This window comes from Psammomys obesus, unplaced genomic scaffold (assembly GCF_907164565.1).
Source record: "Psammomys obesus unplaced genomic scaffold, mPsaObe1.curated_primary_1811, whole genome shotgun sequence".
In the NCBI taxonomy this organism is placed as follows: domain Eukaryota; kingdom Metazoa; phylum Chordata; class Mammalia; order Rodentia; family Muridae; genus Psammomys; species Psammomys obesus.
This window is the reverse complement of record NW_026585895.1, coordinates 15,130,851-15,156,053: the sequence shown is the minus strand read 5'-3', so window position 1 is coordinate 15,156,053 and position 25,203 is coordinate 15,130,851. Positions and strand designations below refer to the sequence as shown.

General features: G+C 43.8%; 1 protein-coding gene across 2 annotated transcripts in view; it reads left to right on the top strand.

The window, feature by feature from the left end:
- The first annotated feature begins 1,628 nt into the window (after nt 1-1,628).
- Nucleotides 1,629-25,203, top strand: part of Nostrin (nitric oxide synthase trafficking) — a 60,421-nt gene continuing 36,846 nt past the window's right edge. Inside the window, exons 1-3 of one of the 2 annotated variants that reach the window (XM_055600742.1) lie at nt 1,629-1,814; nt 10,370-10,455; nt 22,221-22,304. In XM_055600742.1, coding sequence (XP_055456717.1) covers nt 1,788-1,814; nt 10,370-10,455; nt 22,221-22,304 — 197 coding nt within the window. In that variant the 5' untranslated portion in view covers nt 1,629-1,787. The remainder of the gene's footprint in view (nt 1,815-10,369; nt 10,456-22,220; nt 22,305-25,203) is intronic. The other variant, XM_055600741.1, reaches the window with a different exon arrangement.

Sequence of the window (25,203 nt, the reverse complement as noted above, 5' to 3'; positions counted from 1 at the left end):
CCGGCTCCCTCATGAGAGAGCCCAGGGAGAGCCCGAGAACCTGGAACTAACATGACAATTTGTCAATAAATAAATCTGTGTCATTTGGAACTACTGGCTTTTCGGTTGTTGCTCAGCGTTTCTGTGACAAGAAATAAATGGCACAGTTCTCTCTCTCTCTCTCTCTCTCTCTCACCTCTTTACAAATTCAAACACCCCTGTGAGAAGCTCAACAAATAGCCAAACCCTAAAATTGTCAGTCTGGATCCAGCCACGACCCCCTGCTGAGCTTACTCCAGTCTGTGAGGAGGACGCTGGGGCGTGGTAGAGATGTTACTCTTTAGCAAATGTCCGGAGGCGTAAGGGAAGTCTAGCCGGTCTCTGGGAAAGGCTCAGATGGAACACAGGTAGACCTGCCATTATACCACACCTGTCACAGTAATTCAAGGGCAAGCCAACCTCCCCCACGCTCACTGAGAGTCATTTTTCCCTTTTGTTGAAAATATATTGTTTTCTCACATAATGTCCTGATTATGGTTCCCCTCCCTCTTCTCCCAGTTCCTCCCTGTCTCCCCTCCCATCCAGATCCACTCCCTTTCTCTCTATTAGAAAACAAACGGGCTTCTAAGATATAATAATAAAATATAGTAGGATAACACAAAAACTAACACACTGGAAGAGAACAAAGCAAATGGACAGAAAGAAAAGAGCCCAAGGAAAGGCACAAGAAACACAGACCCGCTAGTTCACACACCCAGGAATTCCATGAAGACACTAAACTGGAGGTCATAATAGATACCGAAAGGACCTGCAAGGTATGGAGAAAGAAAAAAGTGCATAAATGAAACAAAGTCTTAACTGTCTCAGGAACCGCTTCTCTTCGGTTCTTTTTCTTAAGTTTGTTTTATCCTATTTCAGTTTGTTTGTTTTTATTTTATCTTATTTTTCTTTGTGATTAATCTTTTAGACACCTGTTTGTTTTACGAGGAGGGATAGAAAGAAAAGGTGTGCATTTGAGTGAAGAGGTGGGCGGTGAGGATCAGAGAGTTGTGGGAGGTGAGACTGTAATCAGAATATATTGAATGAAAAAAAAATCTATTTTCAAGTGAAAAAAAAAAAAAAACCCATGAGGCAGGAACACAGAGGTGACATTAAGCTGCCCCAGAACCTGAAACTCTGGGTCCAGTCTAGTTTATGTAAAACTCTGAAACTAAAGAAGACTTTAGTGGGAACGTGGCTGAGATGCCCTGTCCAACTCCAACCTCGTGAGAGCTGCCCAATGACAATCAGTGTAAACTGGATCCAAGTAGGATGCTGTATAACTCACTCAACCCTTTTCCCATCAACTTGAGAGTGAAAGACAGCCTTAACTGTCACGTTTCATCAGCTTGCACAGATGCCAAAGGTCAGAGAAGTATAAAACACAGAAAATACAAGCCATAACTGGACCAGCGAGCTGGAAAAAAAAAAAAAGTGAGTTCCCACCAGCAATCTGGACATCCAGATGCTGGGAAACTCTACATAGCTTCTCGACCTTCTCTCAGGCTACACCTCAAGGCCTCAGCATTCGTGGAACTGGTTCTCATCATCTCCCACTGGCTCTTTTGACCCAGAGCTGTTCTTTGCTTTTTCAGGAAACAAACTGGATGAAAGTCCAGGGCTGGGACTTCCTCCTTGGTGTGTTCCACAAGGACTAACATCCCCTATGCCCTTTGAATCCCGGAAGTCCAGAACACACCCAACCTGATTGATTGCAGCGTCCAGAATTCTGGATCGTTGGTAAAAGAAAAAGCAAACAGCATTTCAACATGAGGGACCCACTGGCAGATTGTTCGGTGAGTAGACCAGTTTAGTTCGTATGTCTGTGTGTGCGTGGCTGGGGGAAATTTGCAGATAAGTAGATTTTTAACTGCAGACCTTTGAGGCAATGAGAAACCAGGCATGTTTAGATGCTGGCTGTGGAACAAAAGTCCGTGGGTTTTCTTTGGTTAAGTTTAAAATAGAGCCGTCTCGAAAATGTGACAGTCATAGCTGTCCTTCATTCTCAAAACGACGGGAAAGATCTGGGTGAGTATATAGCATCCTACTTGGATCCAGACGGGGCTAATTGAGAAGCAATCTTAAAGCACACACCCGCGGTGCCAACATCCGTGTGTGGAGTAGGTTTGAAAGCACACAGACTGTCTGCAGAGTGTTCTGGCTCAGTGATAAAGTTGGAGAAGAAGCTCATGCCTCCCTGCCGCTCACCCAACCCCTGCTTTTCAATCAGATGCTTTGAGAGTTGGGATGCAGAGCCCTACAGCACACAGAACAGACCCCCACTCTGTCTGCCTGGTGGATAGTTCATCAGTGAGCTTGCCGCAGTCCTGAGATCTTTCCTCCAAATATAAAATTGATCAAAAGTCCAAAGACACAGCAGTCATCAGCATTCTTGGCAGAGATTTGACCGGGGAGACAGATGTAATGGGAAGAAAGGGAAGGTAGATTTGTTTCAAAACCAAAGTAATTAAGGATTTTCAGCGCTGTAAAGTGAGCTCAGAAGCCAGGAATTGTAACCGTTGTTTTTATATTTTATTTAAAAAAAACAAAAACAAAAACAAAAACTGTGGAAAGGCAGAAAAGAGATCTGTAAAGAAGCCGTAATCAGCAGAGGATGGCTGCTTTCCTTTCTTGTTTATTCAAGGGGTGAGGACACCATGGGCTGTGACTGCTGTTGTGCGAAATCAGTTCAAGAATCATGTGACTGGAGTGAGGCCAACTGCTATTTGCCTAGTAGATTAGTAAAGACAGTGTGGCCCCAGCCCCAGGAAGCATAAAAAGGTGTGCTTGATGAAAACATAGATTCCAACGCTGTTTGACGAGACTTGCGTGACTGAGTGAACCCCCAACCCACCACCTCAGCCTCAGTCTCCTCGGCTTTGGGTGGTTATGGGTAACGTTTTGGAGAAATTTGTTTTTCTTTCCTTGTGTTTGCTCCCTATTGCATATTTAAATCCTCCCCTGTCTCGATGTGGATATCTGGCAATGTGACACAGGGATGAGATAAGCTGAGGCGAAAACTTGGCACTGCCAATTATTAAATGAGAAAGTCAGCGCCAAGATAGTATAATAAACGAAAGAGAGAGAGAGAGATAGGAGACAGGTCCAACTAAGTTTTTAAAAGGGAAAAGAAAGAAAAAAGTTGAAAGTCTACCATCTTTTTTTTTCATGATGAAATCACTTTTTCATATTAATTAACGGCCATATTCGAACATGAATGGCTAACATAGGATGATTTGATTATTTAACACTAATTCCCTAATCTAATCATCATTACGATCTGTCTGGTATAAACGACAAAAATAGAATTACAGATAAGAAGCTAATAGAGTAATTTCCTAAAGGGCCTTTGTTCTTAATTTTAAGGCCAGAAGTACCCATTACCTGGTGCCTTCACCTTCCTCTGCTTCTTGCTCATTTTCTCCTGTGTTTCTATAATGAATGTTACACATTTTCATTCTGCTACCCAGCAGCCTCTCCTTCCCCTCTTTATTGCCATTGTTGTCTGCTTGTATTCAGTCTAGTTTTGGCAGGTGACCATTTAGTAAATACTTACGTCATTTCAGGCATATCAGATGTACGTGTGAATACAGCACATCTTCAGCTGTGGGGCAAAGCTTACTGTCAGGACCAGGGACAAATATGTTCTTTCAGGCAGCTCCCAAGACAGCCTACCCATCACCTCCATGGCACTCCACTTCCTCGGGTGCTATATGATACCTTATCTTACTCTGGGTACTACCCCAAGGATGTTTGTCCTTGTCCATGGCTGGAACCATGGACTATGGGCCCATCTCCAGCCACCAAAGGTATCCGGGAATCAGAAGGAGGCGGATATCCCTTCAGCCTGAACTTATAAACTCTCTAAAGCCACAGAGTATTTATTTATCTGCAATTGTTTCATCTTTATCAAGTTGACTTCCTGGTACAATCCAAGCTTGTACTTGGCAACAATGCTGTACATTTTGGGAACATGCTAAAAGTTTGGGGGGGGGGGGAGCGGGGGGTGTGGATTTCAGCTGAATGCCTCAGAAAACACTCAACACTTTTTAAAGAGAATCCAAATCTTACACTACCTGCCAAATGTCCTGACCCATAAGGCCCTAGCTTGGCATGGAGCAGGATTAAGCATCTTCATTAAGCTGTAATTCTTAACCCAATCCTCACCAGTGGATTTGTGTATCAGTCTCCGTGGGTCAGGAGCAAACTCCAATAAATAAATGGACCAGGGATCTCTATATATTTGTACCTGTTTCTAATCAAAATGTAGAGTTTTCTTCAACTAGGAGTACTCAATACCACTAACAGTGTCTAGGACCATGTAAACAATAAAAAATAAATAAAAAAAGAAAAAAACACTGATATTTTTATGTAACAGTGTTACTTTAGATGTCATAGGTCATTGTTTATTCTCGGCCTTATTTAGACATTTTGGTAATTCTTAAGACTTGTTATTGAACATATTAACATAAACAGCTTAAAATCAAAAGGTTGCAGTGTATTTTTATAAATATATGTACAGACTGATGTAGTTCATTTCCTCGATAATCCTGTGCTATTTTGTTTTATACATTTAAAAAGAGTGAAGTGTGTTTTACCAAACTATGAAAGCAGGTCGGTATAAGAAACTTACAAACTGCTATGAGGAAAAGAGACTTTGTCTGTCTACCTGTTAACCTCCAGGAGTCAGGTCAACGCCTACTTTCAATAGATTGTCACTACCCAAAGCTAAAGAGTGCTAACCATGGTGAGGGCTTTTAAATAATCATTAAAAAAAAAAACAATTTTAAAAAGGAGCTTTTTTTTTTCAAGTTCTGGAAAGAACTTTCTGGAAAGAAAAGGAATTGGCCCCAAGCCTTGATGCCTGTGAGCTTATCATTGACACCTAAAAATATGGCACAAGAAATATCCCTCAACTCCATGTGCAAGAAAGTGGATTGCATCAAATTCTTCCCAGAGGGAATGACTCAAACATGTTTTTTTTTTTTTAAAAAAAAAAAAAGTACTACTTTCTATTCTCCTATGAAAGAAGATCATAAGAGCCAAATTGAGAGACAATTATGAGCTATCAGCAAACGTTTGCATTTTAGGTATTCATAAAGAAGTCAGGTAGTGGCTTGATGGAGCACGCCTCTGGTTCCCACGCCATCAGCCCTGTTGCTTGTGGAATCAGCTGCCAAAATAACACCAGGCTGCTCCTCTGGCTGGTAACTTGGTTCAGAAGCCAGCCTAAGCTTCTAAGCTTGCTGATTCAGCCTGGGTCACCAGCTGGGCTGGCACTGATGCCAAAGGCACCGTTGCTGCTGTGGTCCAAGGCTCCTGAAGGCCTTTGCTGCACTGAGAGATGGGAAAGGGCAGACAGAATCTGGTGTGGATACTGTGTAGTGCAAAAGCGTCTTCAGTGTGTCAGTGAGATGTGTAAGGTGCACCCTGCATTTCTTAGGCTTCTGTTTTATCCACCGTAAAATAAGATGAGGAGATGAGTAGTCTGTTTCTTATAGTTTAAGCACTCCTACCACAAAGCTTCAAATACTAAACACATCTCTCTTTTTCTGTTTGTTTTTTCAAGACAGGGTTTCTCTGTGTAGCCTTGGCTGTCCTGGACTTGCTTTGTAGACCAGGCTGGCCTTGAACTCATCTGTGCTTCTGCCTCCCCAAGTGCTGGGATTACAGGCATGTGCCGCTGCACCCGGCCCAAACAGATCTCTAATAAATATAGGCACCCCCTTAATTCGCAGGGTAGTGCTTTAGAGATATCACCCCCACTGAATTAGAATTCACATGAAATCAGTAGGACAGGTCTGGTGTGGAAAGAGCGCCAAGAAGAGGCTTATTCAACTAAATTCAAGTCAGGTATCATAGCTACTTTAACTCTGTGATGGTCCCTATTATGTGCTTTTTGAAAAGTCTGTGTGAGCATCCAGTGTAATAACATTCTTTTCTAGAACAATTAGGTTCAGTCTTTTTTTTTTAAGCATTCAAACTGTGTAGAGTCAGAAAGGGCGACTGGGCCACGTTCAGCAGCAGCGTTTCATAACGTGACAGCTCATCTGTCTAGCCATGCCACCTGCTGTTTGCCTCCATCACTAAGCTCTGCCTTACTGGTTAGTGCATTGTTGACTTGCTTGCTCCGTAATAGCAATATTTAAGCAACAGAATTTGCCTACAAGTGTACATCAGAAGCCTTTTTCTAGTGCCAAATAGGACAGACCTGTGTAGAACAGTTGCAAATGTGAAGAAATATTTTAGGTGTCAGAAATGCCCTAAATATCTTGGCTATCAACAGACTAATTATTTGTAATGGGAATAAAAAAAACAAACCATGATACGTTATCTTAGTAGTTAATGGCCCCGGGGAGAAAGAGCATGTTCAGATAAATCCATGTGGAGATAGAAAAGCAACACTAAGCTCTGTCCTGGGATGTGTGTGCTGTAGGGCTGGGCTATTTGAAAACTCAATGCGTAGGAAAAGGCACCCTAAATTTACTTCCCACGTGATTCTTAGCAGAATGAATCCTTTTTTGCTTCTTGATGATGTTAGGCATCTATCCATCCCACCTGAAACAGGCTATGAGCTCTCTGAGTAAGTTTAGTTTGATTGTATTGACTATATATATAAGACATTTGGTTCTAATAGATTGTCAAGTTGATTTAATTATTTACAGTTCTAATCACAAGTCTGTCCGTAATCTAATGAGGTCATGTTCAGCTCTTTGGGCTTCACTGCTTTCTATACTGTGTCCCATAAAGACACTTCAAAGTCCCCTCTGCTGAGTGGGAGTGGGTGGGAAGGGGAAGTGGCATGGGAGCAGAGGTGCCAAAACCAAGATGAAGAGATTTCACTGCCTCCGAGCAGATACAGTGTGAGGTTTTCTGATCTCTCACACACACAGAGATAGCCACAGAATCTGCTTTAACATTTAGGGAAGTCTACTTTAAAAAATATTTAAGCAACAGAATTTGCTTTTTTTTTTTTTTTTTTAGTTCATGTTTGAGTAAATGGTAGATGTTAAAAGGTCCAGGACCTTTGATTCTAAATAAGGGATTGAGATGAGTAAATAAAAATAGTCTTAGTATATCTTTTATTTATTGATGTCACCTTTATCTCAGTCTGGGTCAGGGATGTTGGGGAGTTTCCAGCACATTGGACATAAGGTCAAAGGTAAAGATTCTATCCCATGTTGTTATAAACAGAATATCCTTCTTTATTTGATTATTAAATTAAGAACAATATAATATGTTGCCTGGACACAATGGAACTCAGGAAATGGTTTACTTGAGTCACGGATACCTCCAACCTATGACCTGACCAGAGTGGCTGAGCAGGCACAACCATTGGCCGTTTCTCTGTGTGGAACATCTGTGTCCATTTAATACTTTGTTCCACTATGAACACTTTCTATGAAAAGCAGGGTGTGTTTATCTATTAAATGACAGAGATTCATGTTCCAAACCCTACAGCTCACAGCTCAAAGGTCAAAGAAGCCACAAAAAGTGCTTTTCTTGAGAAGCTCCTTTTCTTAATAGGTGAGTTGGGGGCTGGAGTCATGCCTCAGAGATAAAGAGCGAGCGCTAGCTGCTCTTCCAGGCAACCTGGATTAAATCTTCACGGTGACTCACAACTGTCTGTATCTCCAGTTCCAGAGGATCCAACACCCTTCTCTACCTGCACAGTTACCAGGCTTGCACGCCATGCATGCATATACTTGCAGGCAAAACGCTATGACTGTGGGGTGTGTGTGTGTGTGTGTGTGTGTGTGTGTGTGTGTGTGTGTGTGAAACACACAATGTTCCATAATTTACAAAAAGTTAAGATTGCTTCTGAGTTAGAAACATGTAAAAGCTACAAATTAGAAACCCTAAATAAAATTGTCTTGAAATAAAAACCATAGTAGGTAGGACCAGCCAGATGTTTCAGAAGGCAAAAGTGTTTGCCACACTTAATGCAAACCTTATAGCCTGAGTTCCCAAATGTTGTCATCGGTACACCACATGCATGTCTGAAACTCACAAACATACCACACATACACACACACTATTAATAATTATAATAATAAAATAGCAAATTTTAAATACTTCTGTGTTTCTTGGATGTATACAGTAAGTCTGAAAGTAGAGAGTTGAAATTGTATGTTGGCCTTTATACTACTAAGGCCCCTGGCTCATCATCTCTTTTGGATCTGTGATTTCAGTGAGTAGTGTCCAGTGTGAAGACTGTCATAGCAATGCCTATGGTTCCTAAGTCCGGGAGGCAGGGGGTAGGGGAAGAGGGGAGGCTTCACTGAAATGGTTCATTATTATCTATCTGACACACCTGTGATAGTACTGAGTCACAACTATATACTTACAAGTGAAGAAAGATGAGACTAGCTTCCTTCCTTCCAAATATATATACTGCTGAAAACTATGTTTTGTATCCTACACTGAGCATCTTTGTGGGACGCTCTAGTACTACAGGAAAAAAAAAATCAAAGGCTCATGGAAGCACCTAATGAATTAGTGAAGTTTGGTCCCAGGAATACAAGGATTCTGGCAGGGTTCTTTTCTCTGGGGCCTCTCATAATGCTCCATGCACAGAAACTTTCCCAGAGGGCATGTCAGGTTAGGATGGAAACTTCCATGCTCTCATGTCCAGAGAATGAGAGTTAGTTTTTCCGAAAATAAAACCCAGAAAAGGAGATTCTTATAACTCTTAGCTGAGACATGACAAAGGCTACAAACTGAAACCCCACCACTGGTTTTGCTTACACTGTGGGAGTTGTTGATTTGTGAGTTGTTGGCTACTTTGTTGTTGTTTGAGACAGTGTTTCTCTGTGTAGCCCTGGCTGTCCTGGACTCCCTTTGTAGCCCATGGCAGCATCAAACTAACAGAGATCCTCCTGCCTCTGCCTCCCCAGTGCTGGGACTACAGGTGTGTGCCACTACCACCCGGTGGCTACTTTTTTTTTTCAACCCATATTTCAGATACTTTTTTTTTTTTTTTTTTGACAAATTGGAGAATGTGACTACAGTGGCTCACATTAGCAGGAGCACCTATGAGCCAGGGCAGTGCTGGCAACAGCAGTTTCTCTAGGCTGTCTTCCCCTTGCCCTCGCTCCCCACCCCCACCCATAAACACGCAGATGCCTGGTTAATACCTGCAGGCACAGGAACGCGCAGTCACCACCCTTTGTGTGTTCCAGAAATTTCAATACTTGATGCTTGATACTACAGGATAAGTCAACATCATCTCCTCCTCCTCTTCCTCCTCCTCCTCCTCCTCCTCCTCCTTCTTCTCTTCTTCAGACTTTGGAGTTTTGTAAATGAATAATAAGACATCTTGGGAATGGAACCCAAGTTTAAGCATGAAATTCATTTATAATCCCTACAGCCCTACACACAAAGTTTTAGGATGATCTCATACAGTATTTTTATCTTGTCTGTGCTTTGACTGAGACTTGTCATTTAAAATAAAGTGCGAAAATTTCTGTTTATGGTATTAAATCGGAACTTTAAAAGTTTTAGATTTTTAAGTGTCTTCTAGTTCAGAATTTTTTTTTCTGACAATCTGTACTGTGTGTCTGTCACGTATGCAGGATGGTAGAATTAAAAAAAAAAAAAAACAGTGGTAATGTGGTATCCTGTAAAGTATGCTTTTGACCTTCCTGGGCCAGAAAACCAAATTCCAAGTCCCCCTGCTGTTGGATTATTTGTATTTAGGACAGTGTGGTGGTTTGAATGAGAATAGCATCATAGCCCCATAGGCTCATGTATCTGATATCTGATTTCCAGTTGGTGGAGTATTTAGTATTTAAGAAAGATTAGGAGGTGTGGGCCTTTTGGAGAAGGTGTGTCACTGAGGATGGGCTTTGAGGTTTCAAAATCCCACATCAGGCCCAGGCCAGTCTCTCTCCCTCTCTCTCTCTCTCTGTCTCTCTCTGCCTCCCTCCCTTCCTCTGGCCCTCCCGGCTTATGAATCAGATCTAAGCTCTCAGCTATTGCTCTGGTATCATGCCTGCCTGCCTCCTGCCCTGCTGCCCACCATGAATCACCCTCTAGAACCATAAGCAGGCTCCCAACTAAATGATTCTCCCATTAGTTGCCTTGGCCACGGTCTTTCTTCATAGCAATAGAACAGTAACTAAGACAGAAGCAGACAGGCCCGCTTCATTTTTGAAAAATTTCCCTGGATTTTTTTTCTTTCATATTCAGCTAGAGGAGACCTAATATTTAGCTAAGATGTCACTCAAAAATGTGTGCATCCCTTAGTTGTGTAGTCTTTATGGTGGCAGTCATGATTACAGCAGCATGCTGGATTATGGGCGCTCTACCTGTGGAGGTGCTCATAATTTTACTGTTATTTTTTTTCCAGTACAATAAAGTATACAAGAGCCTGAAGGAGATTGCTCAAAATGGAGAGAATTTCTGCAAGCAGATCACATCCGTTCTTCAGCAAAGGTACAAAATGCACATTCGCAGCAAGTAATTCTTCCTCCACAGTGGCAAAAAGCAACACGACCCAAAGCTGGGCCGCATTCCAGAACACAATGTTATATTTTGCTGCTTGAGAAATTGGGTTTTAGGATGATGTGCCTCCTGTATGGCACATTTGTCAACCGGTGCCATAAAAATCAAGAAGCCACACAAGGGACCTCTGGTTAGGAAGGCTCATCAAGCCTCTCTTTCTCGACCTGAGTTTATCACGCTCCCATGCACCCACTCATACATCTGATATGTAGACCCGTTATTGTGCTTTTCACACTGACCTCAATGATTAGTTACGGTTTTCCCCTCCGCTGCAAGGACGGGAGCTATGTCTTACCCACTGTATGACGAGAGCTTCTTAGAGGCTGGTCTTCCATCTTTTTGATCAATTTCTGATGAGTGAATGGATGGGTGAGTGGATGGGAAGCTGCCGTTTCCAGTATCTCCTCATAATACTAAGTGTTGTCCTGGGTAAAACTGTTCACTCTGTTAAAGTGAGCACATTTAACTCAGGCCGTAAAGGAAGGGGAAAAGCTGCTTAAAATTAAAGAATGAGAAAGGAGTTGGCTTATAAAGGGGCATGTAGGCCTTTGCTCTACTGCAGACATCTCTATGATAAATACTCTAAAACCACTTTTTAAAGAGAGATATCTGAGTTGTGAAAGGAAACGGTTTCAACTTTAAAATATGGTAAGGCTTGTAACGGAGCTCTGTGATGGAATGCTTTGTTATCATGGGTGAGGCCATGATTCAATCCGAAGTAACACACACACAAACACACACCTTACATATGTGCTGTACAAAAAAGATAACATGAGTGAAGGGCATTCTTTATTAGAAAGCCCAGGCCAAAGAAGAGCATTAGCCTTATCAGGACAATGAATGACTGGGAGAGCTCAAATAGGCTTTTTACAAAGAAAAGTGAAAATTTGTCAAATGGAATGAAAAAGAAAAGTTTAAGTGAAAGATGCTTCCATTCTTATAGTCATACTGTCTTGATTGAAAAATGAAAGGGCAGGGCCATGTGGGACAGTGGTTCTTCGGTAAGGAAATATTTTACTACCTCTCAAAGGATATTATTTTAAGTGATCCCAGTTAGCTCTTCTATAAATCCAATTCTTTGCTTAGATAAAAAAAAGTCTCTCTCTTTTTGGAAAAAATGGCTCAGAGGTTAAGAACATTGGCTGCTCTTCCAAAGGTCCTGAGTTCAATTCCCAGCAACCACATAGTGGCTCATATAACCATCTATACTGAGATCTAGTGACTTCTTCTGGTGTGCAGGCAGAATGCTGTATAAATAATAAATAAATAAATCTTTTTTTTTTTTAAGTCTCTTCTGCCCGAAAAGCAGGAAGAATCTATATACTGGTAAACCGCGCAAACAACCTGGTCTTGAGTATTTGTTGTCAAGAGTTCAAAATTAGTGCCAGGTAGACAGTTACGAAGACAGGAGACAGAGGAACTAAAGCAGGCTCCACGCTGAACTGGCCAGATTGGAGCATGCACAGCTACACCACTGTTTTTGTTTTCCCTTATCAAGATGTTCATCTGTGGCTTCACTTTCTTCTACAGCCAGAGCCTTGGTTTCTTACCTGGGCTTCTCTTGAAGTCCCTTCCTGATGCCAGCCTCCTCCCTCTCAATGTGTGAAAGCTTCCATCTCCACATCCTCAAGAGGCAAATGCCCAGGATAAAGGAACCCTTGAGATCTCCCTTCATGGTTTTACTTCCTTATGAACCAGATTTAGAATCTGAGAATCTAGATGCTGGAGGTCAGTAAAATTGCAAGCACGTTTCTGAGTTAAAAACTGCGAAGCGTAAATGCAAAGAATGGATATAATGCTTTAATGAGATGCTGACCTTGAATAATGCTGAACAGCCAGTCATTCGTGCGACAGACATTTTTGTAAAGCTAATGTTAAAGAGCCAAGTCATTTTCCTTCAACCAGGATGCCACTGCTGAGGTACTTTACACTGGCTCCTGATAAATGCCCATTTGAAATGACCCTCCTAGTTAAGATGCCCAGATTCCTGGGCTTGCTCAACTGTTTGATTATGCAGTTAACCTGAGGGATGTATATCCAGGGAACTGTTTTCTGGTTGGACAGATGCACTATATTAATCTATAAATATTTTCCTCATGCTGTATTTTTAGTCTACATTCTTATGAGTCAGTTAGCAAAGGTAGATGCTGTTTCATTCGCCCAGATTGGGCCAAGTCTCCAGCCCCCTCCCCAAGAGTGATGTGATTCGGAGGTTACTGCCCCTTCCTGCTGTGCTTGAATTGAGTCCACAAAACTAGTCCACAAGGACCAGTGATGGCAGCATGCCTGGCACGCATTCACTCTTCCTGGCCTCATTCTCTAACTCCAGAAATTACTTCCCTAGTCACACACCACACAACAGGTTGGTTCTTGTTTAATGCAATGGTGCTTACCTACAGTCCTAGCACTTTAGAGAGCGGGGCAGGAGGATTGCAGGTTCAAGTCCAGCCTGGGATATAGAGTGAAGTTGTGGCTCAAGCAAAAACAAAACAAAACACAAACAAACAAACAAAAACCCAAAAATCTAAAACTGGTCCAGTGGCTCAGCAGGTAAAGACACTTGCTCTCAAGCCTGACAACTGCAGCTTCAGGCCCAGAATCCAGGCAACAGAAGGAGAGAATTGATTTCGGAAAATTGTCCTCTGCCCTGCACATACACTGTGGCACACTTGTACACACACACAAACACACACACACACACACACACACACACACACACACACACACACGGGGCATTGGGTGGTAAAGGAAGCAACTGTGAAAAGCAAAGGCAGGATATTTGTTCAATGTGGCCAGATTAGGAAGAGCATATACAAATAAGGAGGTCCAGTGAGCCACAAGACCACCTCCAGGATGACTGTCGTGAGGGAGAGGGTGTGCGTAAGAGGAATGCATAACTGAGCAGTGCTGGTCAAAGTGCGGTTGTGCCCACCACTGACCTCAGCTCTAGGCACTTCTGCAAGGTGGTCTTACAGACTGGATTGTCTGAACTAAAAATCTGCTTCAACGGGCCAACCATCCTTTCTGGTTGGTACCTGGCTCACAGCCTTTCTTCCTCCTTCCCAGCCTAAGGCTTTTGAGGAAATTCTAGTTTCTTGAGGTCCATTCTTTCAATCGACTGATAGCCAAAGAGAGAGGTACAGGTCTCTCTCCTTAAATGTCTCCCCTCAGCTACAAGCCCAGGGCTGCTCTCCTCTTCAGCGGGTAGACTTATTGTATACAAATCAACGAGGCATTCTGTTTGCATTAGATATAGGTAGGAAAGCCTCAGAAGATGAGAGTGAGGGCACAGCAAATCATGAAGGCAAATCCAGCGGCCAGCATAATGGCAGAAATCATTGCACTTGGTAAATATTGGCAGATTGGATGAATAAATACATAAAAGACCATTCAAGATTTTTTTTCAAATTGACAAAGGCACATTACCAGAATAAAGGTTTTTAGTGTCCCTGCGGGTTTACATTCCCAGACACCTTGCCTGGGAGTCTGCTTGGATGCGGCTCTGCCGAGGAGAGTTTTGCATCCACACACGCTCTGGAGTGGACTCCCAGTAGAGCTGCAGCCAAAGATACTGTCACCTTCACGTAGTTCACTCTCATTTTCTTCTAAGCAGAGGTGCTAGAGAACTGCATAGGTCGTTGAGAAGATGTTTTACCTGAACATACTGCAATTCATGGACATGCTCAGCTTCTTCTGTCGAAAGAGTTCCCCCCCCTTTTTTTTCAGTCTCAACTCCAGTTCAGGCAAAGACTCACAGCAGTTCCTACTACATGTGAAGTGAAAGTACTCGGGTTCACTTTAGCACAACTGCAAGCGGTATTTAAAACGACAGAGGCATGTTTCCAGATACTCTGTGTGAGAGCTTGGCTCCCTGTGTCACCCTAGCTAATGTTTAAACCAGCTGTGATGGGAAATCAATTGTTCCGTTGCAAAGAAGCTTGGGAACAGCTTTTTCAGATGGAAGAGTCACCAGTGTGGACATTAAAAATAGAAGAAGGGGCTCGGGGGCGGGGGCAGACTATGCATGACTCATTGCAGATGTTATCAACAAAAGCGGTTAAAAAAAAAGAATAGAAAAGAAATCAAATCTTTGCCTCTACTCATTTTCTGAATAATCATCCAACCTCCGCTCCCTTACCTATCAGATACTACCATACAAGTCACGACTGAGCTTTCAACGTCTATGTGACAGACTGTTGGGCAGATCCTTCTTCCCACATATCCCTCAGAACCACGAAGTTCAAATGTCCAAAGCCAGTTCATCAGCTTCTCTCCAAAGCAGATACTTCCATTAGACCAATGGTTCTCCGGCTTCCTCATGCTGGACTGACCCCAACTGTGAAGTTATTTTTGTTGCTACCTATAACCATAATTTTGCTACTGTTACAAATTGTAGGGAGCATCTGTGTTTTCTGACGGTCTCTCGGCCACCCCTGTGAAAGGGTCAGTCAAACCCAAAAGCGGTTTTGACCCATGGGTTGAGAACGGCTTTGTTAGATATATATAGCACCAAGGTACCTCAGGTGTGCTTGGATTTCACCATGATGTCCGAGACCCATACCCAACCAAGCCCTGTAGCCAGAAATCTCCCGTGCCCGTGAGTTCTTCTACCCTCACCCATGGCCAAGATTTCCTAACTCTCCTCTGAACTCCCTTTCTAGCCAGAGGGGTTTTGTTTGTTTGTCTGTTTGTTTGTTTTTGTTTTTCCTTCTACAGTCTCCTTTATTGTTCTGGGAAAAGTCTCTTGATCTGTCTTCCATCTTGGTTGACTGTCCTGCAACTCACAACAGCACCTGACTGAGTAGCATGGATGGAGAGAGAAATGAAATCTACTCTCCTCTTCTCTATTAAGATGCTCAGAGCCGCTTCTTTTCAGAGGAACTCCTGTCTCTAATCCAAGCACTCTTCTCTCAACTTGCTGGTAGGCTGAAGCCTGATCTCTAATGTGTCTATTATACTGGGAACTTAGAACAAGGAGCCCAAGGGGTGAGGTGGGCTGAAATATTTCCTGGGCCGTAACTGAGAGGACATCGGACAGAAACAAATCAGACATGTTCTGGGTGAGGACTGCAGGAGAATGGTGACCTTTAATAACACTTGAGAGCAAAATTACCTGGCCTTGTTTACCGGACCATAGGTGTGGAATTGTTTTTGATTAGGTAGGAAATGGGCAGCCCACTATTTTGTTAGGAAGGATATTTTATGCCCTCATTTGTTCTACCCGGGACTGACCGTTTAGAGTGAAGCACCAAAGGCTAGGAGTTAGGCTTTAATTAAACACGACATCACAAGCTCCTGGGTCAGGCTCCATGCTCTAGGGGTCTGATTGACCTAGTCTTGGGCTGCTGTCCTGAAACGCTGTAGTTTGTACTGTGTGCGAGGACAGCTAGCTGAGCAGGGTGTTAGAGTGTTAGGAAAGGAGGAACTGCTTTTGTATTTGTGGCTGTTTTGTCCCCACAGTATTTTTCTGTTGTGACCTTGATCCTGTTTAAGGCCTTTCTGAGACACACACACACACACACACACACACACACACACACACACACATCCCCCCCTTAGGATGAAATTCAGAACTCATGGTATTTTACAAAGAATTTGAGATTTGGACTTTGCCTCCTATGTTCTCTCTCCCCATTCCTATGATCCTGACCCTCTCATCCTTCCTGAATCACTTCCACCTTCCCACGTTATCCCCACCTCCCAAAGGGCCATCATGTTATCACAGGCTATCACCTGGTGGTCCATCCTCACCTTCCTTGGCTGGTTCTGGAAAATACATTTCTCACTGTTCAGTGTCTCGTTCTGGAGGGGCTGCCATAACTCGGGTTCATAGCCTCAAGCAACCTTCCAGTCTGTGTGTGGTGTTAGCACGCATCTCTGCTGTCGTTCTTACTGACTTGCTGTCCTTTTCTTTCCTCTCTTGCCGTTCCCCTCAATCAGAGCTCAAACAACTTGGGAGTCTTTGTATCCAATGTGGCTAGGGCCTGGCACCGAACAGAGGCGTTCAGTGGAGGCTCATGGAGTGAATGGTTGTAGCGGTGTGTGAGTTGGTTTGTACCTTTAGGCAGTTATAATTAAGAAGGTCATATTGGACAAATTCTGAGGATCAACAGATGGATGTATTTTTTTTTTACATCTGCTAACATGGTACTGTTTATGTTACTTTTGAACAAAAGCTAGAAAAATAAAATCACAGAAGAGACCATTTATCTAGTATAAGCTCTATCAGCCACTGGGTTAGATGTGTCTAATCTTGGTCTCTGAAGTGCATGCCATATCTTCGTCGACCCTTAGGTGATTGGTGTATACAACATGCAAAAGGTGGTTATTTGTTTTTACCCAGTGCAAAGGCATCCCCCAAATAGGCAGACAAATTTGGTGCTCTGCAGGGCAAGGGCCAACATACTCAGGTGGTGCAGAGCCACTTTGAGAAGAAGGGACATCTGTGTCATGAAGCCCAGTAGCTTTTAAACTCTGGCTCACCGGATTTGTGAGACACCCTCAGCAGCTACTCTGGGGTTAAGAAGGAAGAACAAAAGTTTACAGGCTCTGCCGCTCCCTCACTTTTTCTCCCAGTTACTCAGAACAGTTGTGCTGTAGGTATGATCTCATTGCACTTGGAATAAAATGTTGGTTTTTATCTAAAACCCTCTGAAGATTTCCTGCCTTGTCTGCTTGGCCTGGCTTCCTCCACCACAATACTTCTTCACATTCCTGTGCACAGTGAACACACTGAGCTTGGCGAAGAGCAGACTTGGGGTCTGAGACTTGCGGCTGCTTAGCTTGAACGTCTCCTGCAACAGCATGAGCAGTGAGTCCAGGAGCCTCTCGGGCTGGGTGTCCAAGAAGCCCTCCCATCTGCGCATTTGCCATCTCACAAGCTGTCCTCAGCAAGTGGAATTATAACAGCGGCTAGTGATCAAAGGGCTAGTCACAGAGTGGAGGCACTGGAATGACAGAGCTTTGACTTGATTCTAACTCCCAATAACTACCTTGCTGGTTGTACATTTTCACTTTTTGGCAGTACTGAGGGATTGAACCCAGAGACATTTGCATGGTGGCAGGTGTTCCACCCAGCCCTACCCGTTGACTTTTAGGGTGGAGCATGATAATCGCACACACTTATCTGTACAATGTGACAATTCGCCTTTACGTATATGGTATGCGATAAATGAACAAGGGTAATTAACATATGCATGACATCATATGCTTCCCATTTCCTTGTGGGGGAAGCTTTTGAAATCCTCCGTTCTAGCTATTTTAGAGTTCACACTGTCTCCTGTTGTCGCTCTCACATGCAAGCAAGCATCAGCAGCTCTTCTTCCTGCCTCTCACAACTGTCTTCACTAACCACTCTCTCCATTCTCCCACTTTGCCTGCATAACCATCTTTGGTAACTCTTGGGAAGTGGGTAGTGTTTATTTGCTCTCTACATAATCCAGGCTGGACCATAACTCACTACGTAGATCAGACTGGCCTGGAACTCTTGATTCTCCTGTCTCTGCCTCTACAGTGCCAGGATTGCGGGTGTGGACATGACACCCAGCCTTTGGCAATTTTTATGTAAAGTTTATTTGTAAGATTAGCTGTGGCTGCCTTTCTAAAGCGTGATAAGGCTTGAATGGAAACTGCCAATGTACCCAGGCCCAGCTGGAAGCTGGTTCTGGTACAAACTGAGAGGTGGAAAACAGAGAGAATGCACAGTCTATGAGATTACTAAAATCCTTAATTCATGGAGGGCGCCGTCACCTGCTTCCTTCAAGAAGACCTTCCATCACTTGTAACCAATTTTTCATAGACACAGAGGAAACTAGAGGTCTTTAAACAATTATTTGGTATAAATTTATTAGATCAGAATCCTCTGAAATGAATAGAGCCACTTACTCTTACAGCTTCACTGTGCTACATTGAAAATACTAAGTCAGAAACCACACATTTTATATGCCTTCTCTATTTCAAAGGCATGATTTATTTTAAGATCTAGGTTAAACACTGGTTTTTGACTTATTGGTTGGTTTTCATTATTACTTATAAAAGATATTGACCCACCTTGCATGCTGAGAGGAAACTAAAGTGTAAATGTGTTGAAAGTCATTGTGTTGTTTCCCTGGCTCAGAATATTTTTCTTTTTAATTCATTTTGCATCCCGGTCGGAGACCCCTCCCTCCTCCCAGCCCCACCCTTTCTCCCTGTTTCCCCTGTCCCCTGGCTCAGAGTCTTTTAACACTAGCTGGAATATTCTGGGCTTAAGTTACCCACCAGAAGGTATATATATGCCACCTCATCAATTTCACACGTGAGAAGACCATTGCTTGGGCAAGACATCTTCACATAGAGTCTGCAGAGTGCAAGGGAACAATGAGAGGGTGTGAGACTATGAAGCACAGTGCGCTTCTTGTCTTCTTCCTGATTGTTTTAACAATGAAAAGAATTCATGACTTAAATTGATATTAGCTAGCTCTGCCCCTCTGGATTCCTTTGGCACATGTGGGGAACATGATAAAGCAGTTCCTTTTAAGAAAGTGGGACAAAATCCACCTCTGTGCTGCCTCAAGAAAATGCCAAGGTCCAGCCTATTCGGCAGGCAGCCTTAAAGGATTCAAAGATACCCTTTCAGATGCCTGCACACACACACACACACACACACACACACACACACACACCACATACAATTCACATACTACACACACACAGCACACACATATAATACATATACCACACATACACACATACAATACACACACCACACACACACAGACCACACACACACACCACACACAGTGAGTCGGAACACCACAATTCATGTTGAAGTGAGCAGCACTGTAAGTTCTTAAATGCACTTTTGTCTGAGTCCCCTGCAGTATCCACAGCCGTCCTCTGCATCCTGAGAGGGGGAGCAGTGTGGCTAAGCAGCAGGGACTCTGGCTAGACTGCCCAGGTTTGGAAACTGGCTGTGTTACCTCCTTCTCGTGTGTCCTCAGTAGAGCAACCAAGTAACCTCTGGGCGGGCCTGGTGTTCCCTCCTGGAAATGGAAAGACAAATAATATCCACCTCCTGCAAGTCACTGTAGTTTCGACACAAATCAAAACGAGCCGGAGAGATGACCTAGCAGGGAAAGGGCTTGCTCTCAAGTCAGACAACCTGAGTTTGATTCACAGACCCACATATTGAAAAGACAGACCCAACTCTGTCAAGTGGTCCCCTGACCTTCAAACCTGTGCTGTAGTGTACCCCTCCCCCAACTAGATGAAGGTAATAAAAATTTTAAAGAAAAAAAGCTAAAATGAATCACACTGGTGTCTTGCACGGCATAAGGACATGATAAGGGCTGGGTGTCGTTGGTTTGTGTGCAGACAGAGCACAGGTCCAGTAGCTGCACGGTCACAATGGATGAACTTCAATGCACAAAGGCGTTGTTTCGCTGCCTACTCTTTATGTGCAGATGACGGAAATGTCAATCTGGAGACTCACAAGTCTGCCCTGACGCTGATACCAGTGCAAGACACTCTGGCTTGGCCAGTGCACCTCCTGGGACGGGTCTCTACCTTCTTGAGAGAGAGCCTGTGGAAGTTAGACGACATGGCACATGCCTACAACCCCAGCACTCAACAGGTGGAGGCAGGTGTCAAGTTCAAGGTCAACCTGAAATCTTGGAGAGGGGGTGGAGGAAAGGAGAGAGAGAATGCATATGGTGGGTGTTCAGGAGCAGAGATTGCCAGACTCAGAAACTGCCAAATCATCTGGGAACAAGCAAAGAGCCTGCTCCTGATACCAAACCCCACCTTCTTTCCCCTGTGAATCTAGTGACGTTACCAATGTTAAGGAAATCAGTATTTCCTTGTGGTAGTTGTCTCTCTTTCACTCAGCCTCTGAGCCTACTCTTCTCCCTGGCCTATCTTTCCCTGGATAGCTAAAGATCCACCACCACCACCACCACCACCACCACCACCCTTACCCCCACCATCACCACCACCATCATCAAGAAAGAATACTGCTGTGCCCAGCACTGTGAGTCAAGCTTTAGTGTTCTATATAGATGGCTCCGTGGGTAAAGGCATTCACCACCAAGCTTGATGAGCTGAGTTTGATTCCCAGGCTCTACCTAGTGGAAGGAGAGAACTGACTCCTTTGAGTGGTCCTCTGACCTCTGATTGTGTACTGTGGTGTGTACACACCCAGCACAAATAAGTAATTTGCAAAAAATAAATAAAATTATTTTTTAAAATTTAAGGTGGATGAAAGTCACCTTTTAAAAAGAAAGAACAGAAAGAGGGGGAAGAAGGGAGTGAGGGAGTGTGTGTGAGGTGAGTAGGAACGTGACCTCATTGTAGCCACCGATGAACCTAGGACGTGGTAAAAATAATTTTAAGAAGAGAGTAATTTGATCTCTCCAAGACCGAATGACTTCCTGCTATCTTGTCCCTGCCTAGAAAGCAAGGGACGGCCACCGCTGCAGCTTTCTGCTATAGTTCTGCTTAAGCCGGGCTTGTGCTTGGAGTCAGCTGCTTGGGAGATTAAGGCAGCAGGATCTCCCTGAAGCTACCACACGGTTAATTCAATCATACTTATCCTCCTATTCCCAGCTTCTATTTAGGGCTTAGAGCTGATGGGATTAGTGACGACTGTGTTATTTACTAGCCGTGTGTCAGTCTTCTAGGCTTATCCTGACGAAGTGCCACAGTCTGGGTGGCTTGAGCCACAAGGCTTCTTGGGTAATAGTCCAGGAGACCAGAGGGCTGATGAGATTAAGGGGTCAGCCTGTTGATTCCTTCTGTTTTATGTCCCGTCCTAGCTTCTCGGGGTTTGCTGACAATGCTTTGGCCTACAACCCTTCCTTTGATCCGTGCTTTCACATTCTTAGTGTCGTTTCCTGTGTACACGTCTATCTCTGTGTCCGATGTTCCCCCACTTATACGGACACGTCAAGTTGACTTTGGGCCTCATCTGAACCCGATCATCATCTCCACAGACCCCAGTTCCAAAGAAGACACATTTGCATATCCTGTGTGTGGCGGTCGGGATTGATTGCTAACTCCGCAGGACCTAAAAATCACACAGGAGACGTACCTCTCGGTGTGCCCACAAAGGTGTTTTCAGGGGTTAAACCGGGAAGACCAAGCACAGAATCACGGGCTAGGACGAGCATGCGCTGAGCACCAGCGTTAGCTCCATCTGCAGATGCAGTGTCTCCGGCAGTTCTGACCCTACCACAGCGGCTGTGCCCTCAAGCCGTCAGCTGAATTAAAGCCTTCTCTGCTGGCATTGCATTGGTCAGGTATCTTGCCATAGCAATGAGAAAAGTAGCTAATACACTGGGTCCAGCACTACAACCTCTTTGAGGGAAGCATCATCCGACCCATAACCTTAGAGCAAACAAAGTTAAATCGAATGCTTTTTCCTTAAGGATTCTCTTTGATACTCTAAGGGTTTGCCTAAAGACAAGAGACTTTTTCTATAAATAGATCATCTCTTCCTCCAGAAGACACTCCGTTTTCAGCCTGACATTTTGTGTGAATGTCAGTGTGTGTGTGTGTGTGTGTGTGTGTGCCTGTGTGTGTATTACATGTATGAGAATATGTACATGTATAAATATATATTTATATATATATCTCACCTGTGTGTCTGTCTCTGTATATGTGTTCTTACTAATTATGACCAGTACATCTTACTCAACAACAAGCCTTTTTGCTCACAGGGCCAACCTGGAGATCAGCTATGCCAAAGGACTTCAGAAACTGGCAGCCAAGCTAAGCAAAGCACTACAGAGCACAAAGAAAAAGTAAGTACCATGACAAAGGTAAGGCAAAAATCCTGTAAAATAATAATAATAATAAATAAAAGTGAAAAATGTTCATTCACCGCTTCTTCTCATACACATGGCAGGTACAATCCCACCAAGCATGGCTTCCGGATCTCGGGGGTTTATTCTGGGCCAGGCACTGCTTCCGATGCTTAGTGGATATGCCTACTTAATCCTCATAACAGCCCTTGAAAGTTCCTATATTTATCCCTCCTTACAGATGAGGACTTGAGGCTGAACAATTGAAATTAAACTCTCCATCCAAGGATTTATAGGCTGCCCAGCTAGACCCATCCTGGGGCTTTATGACTCCTCGGCCCCCAGCTGGGTTGGCAATGCTATTTCATCTAGTAAGTGGTGTTAAGCCGGAAGGTCTTAAAGGCAGGAAGTGTGAATTCTGTATTATCTCTACTCTGTGACTTTTGACAAGGGTCTCGGTTTTCCTGAGCTTCCGTGTCTTCCTATACAGGGTGCAGACCTGCTCGTCTGTGTATCTGAGTGCGTGTGTGTGTGTGTGGGGGGGGGGGGGGTGCTGTATGGTGAAGTACGGCCTGAATGATAAATGGAGTAAACTGTGTGAAACGCTTAGCACGTGAGGCACAAACGCTGTTGGTTCACATTCTCCTCAGTATTTCGCAACATTAAAAATGATCCATTATTGAGAGTTCGCTGTGACGCCTCTGTGACAGTGTTCTTTCTGAGGCTCCTCATGGTGATGATGATGATGATGATTATAGGAAAAAGACAGGAAAAGAGAAGCTTCTATATCCACACTTCTCAGTCCTGCTTGGGCACCACTGTGATAGCAAATTGCTTTGAAACAGCTCTGGTTCTCGCTCCATTTCCATTTCTTAGGGCACTATCTTGATGGACGAAAAGGAGCCAGTACCGGACTGTGATTGGGTTTAGACAGACACAGGCGTCAGCTTTAAACTGACTCTAATCAGCTTAAACTCTAGTTCTGCTACTTGCCAGATGAACGATCTGGGACACTTTGTTTTCTGTCTAAATGTCTTTTTTAAGGTGGAGATGAAACTGACGGCAGTGGTGCTGAGGTAAATCAGCTGAAGCAGGAGGATTGCTGTGAGTTTGAGGCCAGCTTAGGTTACACAGGGAATTTCAGGCCAGTCTGGGCTATAGTGTGGGATCCTGTCTGAAAGAAACATAAGTAATTAAAATAGACACAATCAAATAAAACAAATAAAAACCCATTCCCTATAGTTACTGAATTAAATTAAATAGTGCAAGTGTGCTTAGCAGAGCACCTGATGAGGAGGAAAACTTCAGGACTGGCCATTTTGATCTTCCTTCTAATGACTGAGTTCCCTCTTCCCTCCTAAATCCCACCCTTGCGACCCTAGCATCAGAAGAGCTGGCCAGCACTGACGTGGTACTTAGTGATAAGACTTGGCTGAGTGTTTCTCCACATCAAAATCTCAGTGCGATACTTACACAGTTACCTCAGTGTGTTTTTATTTCACAAGGTCCGTTCAAGGAGACTCCGGGAAGCCGAGAGTGTCACACAGGGTTACACAGAAAACTACCTGCTTTCAGACCCAGGCTCTGGACTCTCTGAGACCCACATGCATGATGCATGATGTGTTTGCTGCCAGGTGTCCAGCAGCTGTGAAATCACCTGGGGGGGGGGTCCTCTTTGGTAAACTGTTCTTCATATCCTTAATTTAAAAAGAAAAAAACATTTATATTTGGTTTCATTTGCATGAACTGATAAGCGCTTTTTTTTTCTGGAGTCAGTGTCTTAGAGTAGTCCAAGCTAATCTCAAATTCCTTCTGTAACCTCAGGTGACCTGGTCCTCCTGCCTAGACCCTCTTAGTTACTGGGACTACAGGACTGTGTCACTTCACCTAGCGTGGGGTTTGGTCCAGCTTAACAGATGCGCACGCCATGTAACTGACTACCACCAAAGTCAGACATTTCAACACACTCCAAGTTGCTTCTCCCTGTTCACACCCCTGCCCTCACCAGCGCCAACCAACCACTGACCCCGGCATGGGAATGTAGACTAGTTTTGACTTTTCTGTGGCTTCCTCCTCCTGGAAACACACAGTAGGCACTCTCTGCTGATGGTTTAGACTGTGGAAACCTTGGCCTTTGGTCTGGTCTTTCTTATAGTCCCAGTGAAGGGTGTAGACCATGGCCACTGGAGGCACACCCCTGCTCCATTCGGATTCTGGCCGGGATGCAGCTTCCTACCTTTCTCTCCATCAAAATTGGTGTGGACTCTGTTCCTGCTCTGAACTGATGAAATCTCTCCTGACTTCCGGTGACACCTTAAGGACTCCCAAGAGCTGACTCCTGCTTTGGGAGGAGATAACATCAGACTTCCTTGTCCTCCCTCTATTCCCCACTCCTTCGGGAATAAGGCAGTGGCCCTCTTTGTGTTTACTGGACACAAGACTAGGAAAGATCTCAGACTATCCTAAAAGTCAGTATGGTGCAGGATTTAGACTCCAACCTCAAGAGCAATAAGCACAATGTGCCAGGGAGTTGGGCTCTAATCCTTTGCCATGTACAGCCTCAAAGACTTGCTTTATTCATCTGTAAAGTAAGAGACCTGAAAGGATTTTCTGGGAGAATCTTCTGAATTCCTCCCCGTCACCTGCTCTCTTCATTGGCCACCTTATTCCCTGGGTTTTCTGCATACATAAAATAGAAGATGAAAATCTAAACGGAAAAAAAAAAAAAAAAAGGATCGGGCATTTTTGAAAAGCAGTGTGTATAATGTCTGTGGAGCAAATAAACATACTGGCTGAATTTAATCTCATGGAGAAATTGAAACCCCAGCAAGGGAGTGACTATGAGGGCGGAGGCAGCTTGTGAGCCGTAGTGCTTGATTTCCCAGAGCTCACTAGAAGA